Below are 7739 nucleotides of genomic sequence, written 5' to 3'. Positions count from 1 at the left end.
CTCTCTGCATATTCAAGTCGATGCATTCATTTTTTAAGAGTTAGTAAATCTGCTCCAAATGCAAAACAGGCCAAATGACAAAATGATGGCTTGTAAGGGTTTTATTTGTTTTCCTTGTGGAAAGCTGATCCTCTGATCTGAACCATTTCAGACAGACGAAGATAGAATACATACTAAGAAAACTTATGAAACGATCCCAACTATCTTTTTCCAGAGCTTTCAACCACATTAGAAGAGTCTTGTCAAAACTCTAAAATGACGTGTGTGGGTGACCTTTGATCTACAGCAATACATATCTGAGAACAGTCCTGCCACATACGGACACAGATGCATCTAGATGTGGTGAAGACGACTTGGTGAAGTTCAAAACCAAACATCAGAATGGGGAAGAAAGGGATTTAACTGACTTTGAACGTGGCATGATTGTTGGGGCCAGAAGGGCCGGTCTGAGTAGTTCCAAAACGGCTGATCTACTGGGATTTTCACGCACAACCATCTCTAGGTTTTCCAGAGAATGGTAAAAAAAAAAAAAGGTATCCAGTGAGCAGCAGTTGTGTGGACGAAAATGCCTTGTTGATGTCACACTTTGGGCTCCTTAGTATCAATTGAGCATGGTTTAAACGCCGCGGCCCACCTCAATATTGTTGCTGACCATGTCCCTATACGGCCACAGTGTACCCATCTTCTGGTGGCTACTTCTTGCAGGATAATGCACCATGTCACAAAGCTCAACTCATCTCAAACTGGTTTCTTGAACATGAAAATGAATTCACTGTTTTCAATGGCTTCCACAGTCACCAAATCTCAATCCAATAGAGCACCCTTGTGCAAACGGGATGTGGTGAAACAGGAGAATCGCATCATGGATGTGCAGCCAACAAATTTGCAGCAACTGCGTGATGCTATCATGTCAATATGGAGCAAAATCTCTGAGGAATGTTTCCAATACCTTGTTGAATCTATGCTACGAAGAATTAAGACAATTCTGAAGGCAATAGGGGGTCCTGTCTGGTACTAGGAAGATGTACCTAATAAAGTGGCCGGTGAGTGTATGTACACAGAGTGTATATGTTTATCTTTTTAAGATATCATAAATTAGAATTCATGGTTGAGAATCGAAGCGGTATCACAAAACATAATATTGCAATACTCTAGTGTATTGACTATAAAGGGCTGCTTGCTGCCAGGAGCCCACCAACCAAAGATATGTGAGACTAGCAGAGTACTTAAAACCACATTGAACATTTAATTTATTCATTTGGATATATAAAACATACATACAAAACATGTATAATGTGTGTGTAATGGATAACCCTTACATGTCCAAACAATACTGATCAATGACCTGTTTCATCATTGCTAACTAAGAACCCGTCCCCCAAAAAGTCACACAAGAAATTACTTCTATTTTGTCATATTTGACAAAAATTGTGAAAAAATTAAAAAGCTTCTGTAATTACATAATGCCTTTATTTGTTTCGTGATCTAAAACATTATATAGACTAAATAAAATAAGCCTCAAGTGTCACAGGCGCGCAAAGATGGAATAAGTACATTTAAATAGAAAAGTAAACATTAAAATAAGAATGAATAACACATCTTTTACACACACATATATTATTATATACTGTATATGTATAATCATATATAATATATATGTATACTTCTATATTATATAAGTATTATTATTTATATACTATAATAATATATCATTAGTATCATTATTATTGCACTGGTATTTAATTGGATTATATATTTATCGCTTAACCTCAATTACGTAATAGTAAAATAATCTCCAATTAGCAGACGGCCGAATGTAATATTTTTTAAATCTATTCATTTTAATAAAAGGCTTTTTATTTTCCCTGCGTTTGTTTGAAGAAGGCTGCTGAGCGGAAATAAAACCCTCCGAAAAACCAAACAATCCGCAGTGTCGATTGATCCGAACATTCATTCATCTGATTTGATCATTTAAACCTGCTCCCTGACGTAACTTTCACATTTCTGTTTTATTATTTATTTATCTCGCCCCGACATCGAGGCTACAGCTTCTCCTGGCTCCTTAATGTGACCGCCTCGGTGCCGAGCAGTCACCAGGGGGCATGCACATAGTAATAATAATAATAATGCATTTCAGGAAAGCCTGCTAATACGACGAGCCTCCATCGTTCCCACCACACGGCCGTGGTGTGATGGAGATGTGCGCTTAGCCTTCATGTGTCCGGCGGGTCTGCCCCTGGCTTTTTTTTTTCTTGGGGAAGATCATATTGGATCATATTGTTTGCAGGACGCTGTTCCTCCTGCAGCCCCCCCAGTCCATCCCGACGTAGTTGTGAATTGAACATGGCGACTGTACCAGTATATTGCATCTGCAGATTACCTTACGACGTGACCCAGTTTATGATCGAGTGCGACGCCTGCAAGGACTGGTTCCACGGCAGGTAAGATAGGATCGCTCGCCGCGGCGGCGGCGGCGGATTTTTTTTTGTGTGTGTGGCGGTTTGCATTTGTTTTAAACAAACAAAAATGGCGAGGTCTCGGCGCGTTTGACAGCTTTGTGGCTCTCGGTCGCCCGTCTACATCTGAAGAGAGGCCGCTCGGAGAAGAAGAAGAAGGCGGAGTTAAAACATAGCCGAGCGGGGTTGTGACATTTTTTCGAGAATAACACGAAACGTATTCCTCTTTTTAAAAAGTTCCGCTAGTTTATTGAGGGATGTCGGTGCGGGCATCTTCTATTAATTGCGGGTATTTAACGTCCCCGCATAGCCGCGAACTAATCCTCTCCCGCTGCAGCGGGCAGCAGGGGGAAGCCTCGGCGGACTCGCCGCTCGTTTTGTCTCCCGTTTTATTCCCTCCATAGTCGCTTTCAGGACCGACATTATCTCCATTATTGTCTGTAAAATGTCACGTTACAAACATTCTCCGTGCTTTCGCCGAGTGTTTTTATTTAATTTAACGACCCGAGTCTTAGCTCAGCCCCCCCGTCCCAGCCTTCGTTCCAGGCGGCAGCTATGGCTGACAATCGCCCGTACTGGATGCCCTTTAAGCTTCGGCAGGCGTTGGGGGGGGGAAGAAGGACAACACAAATATTCACATTCTCTGATGCTTTTGTCTGCACTTTGAGCTTCGGCGTGTTGCTATTTTTGTTTCACTGCGATTTAAACAGGGGGGGGGACGCGTCGTCACTTTCCCCGCCGCACATAAGCTGCAATGATCTCGGCCGACTCGGTGTTCTGCTCCCGTTTCCCTCCCGCCGTCGCGGTTGTGTTGCTGCACATGTCTGTCCCTGCTCTCGGTCTTTGTGTTTGTCATGTTTCACGCTGTTCGGCTGCACTCTGCTTGTCTTTTTGTGTGTGTGTGTGTGTATGTGTGTGGTGGTGGTGGTGGGGGGGGGGGTCGTTTTGTTAATCGTGTTTTTTTTAAATTTATTTCTCTTCTCGTTCGGTGAACGAGCCCTTCAGAGAGACGAACAGTATTTACGCGCCTGAACGTTAACCCTTTCATGCTCCGAGCCGCACAGGTCTCTTTATCACATTACATCCTGTAATGTGATAAAGAGACGAATTAAATGCTGGGGGGGGGGGGGGTGGGGTGGGGGCATGCCCTCCAGTCACGCGTCAGCATAAACCAAACATACCAGTATCATTTGGAAAATTCCCTTCTTCAAATTGAGACCATAACATCCGCTTAATGCTGCTTACTGTATCATCTATATTATACAGTAGGTCATGCTATCAGTTCAAGTAGAAGGTTTATGTCCCCTGATATGTCGCCAAAACCTGTGTTTTGTTCACAAACGTGTGTTAAGATGCATCTCTCACATCCCTGCTTCTTCTACAGTCCAGTAATTCAGGATCTTGAGCTTGACCTCTATTAAGGGTTAAATGAGTAGTCCTGTTGGGCTGCAGGGTGGTGTGGTGGTCAGCACCGTGGACGAACAGCAAGAAGGGGCCCCCAGGGGGTTGATTTCTTCCGGGCAGGATGGACCCGCCATGCGGAGTTTGTATGTTCTCCTCGAGTCAGCATGGGGTCCCCTCTGGGTTCTCTGGTTTCCTCCCGCTGTCCAAAGACATGCAGCTTAGGTTAATTGATGAATTAATTCATATTTAATTTAGTTCATTGTTCGATTATTTGCCCGTCGGTGTGAATATGAGCGTGAATGATTGTCGGTGTGATAGTCTGGCGATAAGCGGTTAAAAATAACGGATGGACTAAGTCATATAACTCAAATCATAGTTTACAAAAACAAACTATAATAGCTGTGTATATTTCGAGTGCCCCCCCCCCCCCCCCCCCCCCCCCCCCCTCCCCCCCCAAATATTCTATGTACCTCCATGATGAGATTAGAGGATGTAATGGTGATACTATATCTGGTACGGAGGGAGGGTGGCACTTCATTGTAGACCGTAATCTGACATGTGCACGTGGCAAGATGAGGTTATAACTGTTAATAACATTGTCAAGTTCTCGAAAATTTCAAGCGGGTAGTTTGTGTGGTGTGGAAATATGACAAGATATAATATATAAGGTATTTGGTTGTGAGCATGCGGTACTTATGTAGCCAGAAGGAGGCAAAAGTCACATTTTGGGGAACAAGCTTATTTGCTGTCATAGATAAGAAAACTGGTATCAGTTTCTTTTTACTCGACCGAGGCGTGTTAAGCTCCACAAAGACACGCAGCGGGCGGGATTGACTGCTACACCAGCTCCATCAACACTGGATAACAAAAAAGACACTTTTCCACAACTCCTAAACTGTTATTTAGGAGTAATCTTGGTTTCGATCACGTTTGAGTCACAACCGTGTTCAGGAGAGACTCTTTTTTTTTTGCCCATCTGTTGTTTATCAGGAAATAGTTCCAACTCTTAACGGCTCCAGAAACCACAAAGACTTGTTATTACTGCACATTTCTGCTTTGAGTGAACCCTCCACTAGGCCGGGCATGCGCTCGTCTTCTGTGTCTGTGGGTGTGTCCTGTTGACACTTCAAGGCGACCTGCCTGATCTGATGGTGATCGTGGTCAAAGGAGCGGCTGTAGAAATGGTGGACAAACACTTTTAATTTCCTTACAATAAAGGTCTGTTATTTTTGCTGCTTGTTCTTCCTTCCTGTGGTGTTAGTAGATGTGTTTTATTAAAGAATAGCTGCAAACAAAGTGCTGCTAATCCAGTGATGAACACATTGTCCTATTGGTCCTTCACAACAAAGTGATTTAGACATTTAAAAGCATTTATTCTGAAGGAACAAAATCAGGAAATGCTGAGTTTTCTTAAGCCGTAACTTAACAGGACTCAGACAGCAGGTACAGCCGCTAGCAAAGCTCTGCTAATTAAGTAATGAACACATTTTCTGATTCGAACTTCACTATAAAAGTCTCCCCGGTGACCGGGGGTCTCAGCTGTGCTCGAGGCACGGTTTGCCTACCCTATTCTCTTTGCTCTCTAGAGAGGAAAACCTATGAGAGCGGGGGGAAGGTGATGGAGACCTACGTTTGATATATTGTTTGCATTGTGCCCACATGCTGTCCACACCCCACTGAGATCAGAACTCAATGAGAGCCAGGTCACCTTTAGTATGTGGTCTAGCTCCCAGTGGGATCCCAATGCGAGCGAAATCCGATCCTGGACTGTACAGACTTGACAATCAATGCGTCCTGGCCTGATAGGATGACAAAAGACATATGTTTTTTTTTCTCCAGTAACATGACTTTCAATATTCATATTTCTTCTATCTGCGTTTTGGTCTCCAGGAGCTCCATTGGCATGTCATCTTAGCTACTGTGTGGGACGCAGCGGCAGTAAAAAACAAATAATGAGCTAAAACTGCTTATTCTCTGTGGTTTTATTACGATGAGCGACCTTTTTAACACACACACAGTGTTATTATAGAATGGTGCTTATTGCAACCGGTTGCAGTAAGTGCAACAGGAGGGGTGCACAGGAGACAGACGTAGTATCTTAAGTTGAGAAACAATTGTCAAAGAGTAGTGAGCTGTCAGGCATAAAATAAGTCAACGCTTCCCGCAACTGCTTCAAAATAAAAGCCTCCTGGTAGTTCACTGGAAAAAGGGAACCACAGCAAGTGCTGAGTGACAATGGCAGGACATTAAGACGTCACCGTATCTCTGAAAGCACAGAACAGAACTGCTGATCAAGAAACGGTGAGTGAAGGGAGAAACTGTAAAGTAAGAGGGAAAATTCCAACCAACATTAACCGCTACGTTGCATATAGGAGCTACAAAACCACTGCAAAAATGGGTTCTCTGTGCTTTGTTTACGTAGCCCGGTCTGGCCGAGCGTGCATGATAGTGTACGTGATTCCCAGTGAGCGCTGCAGTTCTGCACTGCGGTAATACGGCGGCGCAGAACCCACAGCGTTAACACTGTTAGCTCTGTCAGCACCGTGCTGTAGTTTGCACTCTTAGCACTGTTAGCTGCTAATGGCTGTCACCATGTTGAGAGCCGCACAGAGGCATGCTCTTCATTTAGAATTTAGCACCTTTAAAATCATCTTCCGGATTGACATGTTGTGAAAACGTTTCAAACTCAGTTTCTTCCAGATTGATCTATGATAACACATACAGTAGCTCGAATATGTGAAGGTTTTTTGTCCCCCAAAAGCTACATTTTTAAAGCTTGATAAACATGTTTTAAAAAATCTCTGTTTGGCCTTTAAACAAAAGGAATACACCAATAGACATCAAAAGGACCCTTATTGCATCAGCATCAGTTATAATGGAAACACAGTAGCCTTCACCCATCACTACAGCACTGTGACTCACCTGTGTGGACTATCTTGGAGATTGATAGATAGATACTGGAAACACACAATGAAAATACACACAGTCCATATAAGGCAACTACTATACTGTATGTTCCTTTCATATCTGTTCCTGTTTATCAAAAGCACTGATGAATCTGTCTTGTCTTGACTTAGAAGTCCACAATGCCTGACTGTCAGTGGATTAGCTCTGCGCTTTCACCACACTGACATCGCAGTGTTTGGGTTCTGGCTGTTATTCAGCTACTGTATGGATAGTGTGTAGTGTTAATGGTTACAGCTTAGTGGTGTCAGGCTACTCAGTTTTATTTACATTTGCAGGGTTTTTTAGATTTATCCTGCTACACCAATACAATAGAGGTAAATAAATATCATTGGTTGCGCTGAGGGCATTTATGTATAATAAGTCTTTCAAGAACAACTCAGTGTTGGCTCCGACTCCGACTGCCAGGAACCTCGGTGTGACACTCGACAGTCAACTCTCCCTGACTGCCAACATTACCGCAACAACACGCTCCTGTAGGTACATGCTGTACAACATCAGGAGAATACGACATCTTCTCACTCAGAAGGTGGCACAGGCTCTGGTCATCTCACGGCTAGACTATTGCAACTCCCTCCTGGCAGGTCTACCTGCTAATGCCATTCGACCTCTACAGCTCATCCAGAATGCAGCTGCTCGACTGGTCTTCAACCTCCCGAAATTTACCCACACTACTCCGCTCCTCCGCTACCTTCACTGGTTACCGGTGGCCGCCCGCATCCGCTTCAAAACATTGGTACTTGCGTACCGTGCTGCAAACAGATCGGGTCCGGTCTACATCCAGGACATGGTCAAACCATACACCCCAGCTCGTTCACTTCTCTTGGCTTCTGCCAATCGGCTTGTAGCTCCTTCACTTCGAGCTAAACACTCAACAAACTCACGACTGTTTGCTGTGCTGGCTCCTCATTGGTG

General features: G+C 43.8%; 1 protein-coding gene across 4 annotated transcripts in view; it reads left to right on the top strand.

Moving 5' to 3' along the window:
• Window positions 1–2067: 2067 nt before the first annotated feature.
• Window positions 2068–7739, top strand: part of phf2 (PHD finger protein 2) — a 29714-nt gene continuing 24042 nt past the window's right edge. For all 4 annotated transcript variants that reach the window (XM_034532389.1, XM_034532387.1, XM_034532388.1 and 1 more), the window contains exon 1: window positions 2068–2441. In XM_034532389.1, the coding sequence (XP_034388280.1) occupies window positions 2344–2441 (98 nt within the window). In that variant the 5' untranslated portion in view covers window positions 2068–2343. The remainder of the gene's footprint in view (window positions 2442–7739) is intronic.

The sequence above is a fragment of the Cyclopterus lumpus genome, chromosome 5 (genome assembly GCF_009769545.1).
Source record: "Cyclopterus lumpus isolate fCycLum1 chromosome 5, fCycLum1.pri, whole genome shotgun sequence".
Lineage (NCBI taxonomy): Eukaryota > Metazoa > Chordata > Actinopteri > Perciformes > Cyclopteridae > Cyclopterus > Cyclopterus lumpus.
This window is presented reverse-complemented; position numbering and strand designations above follow the sequence as displayed.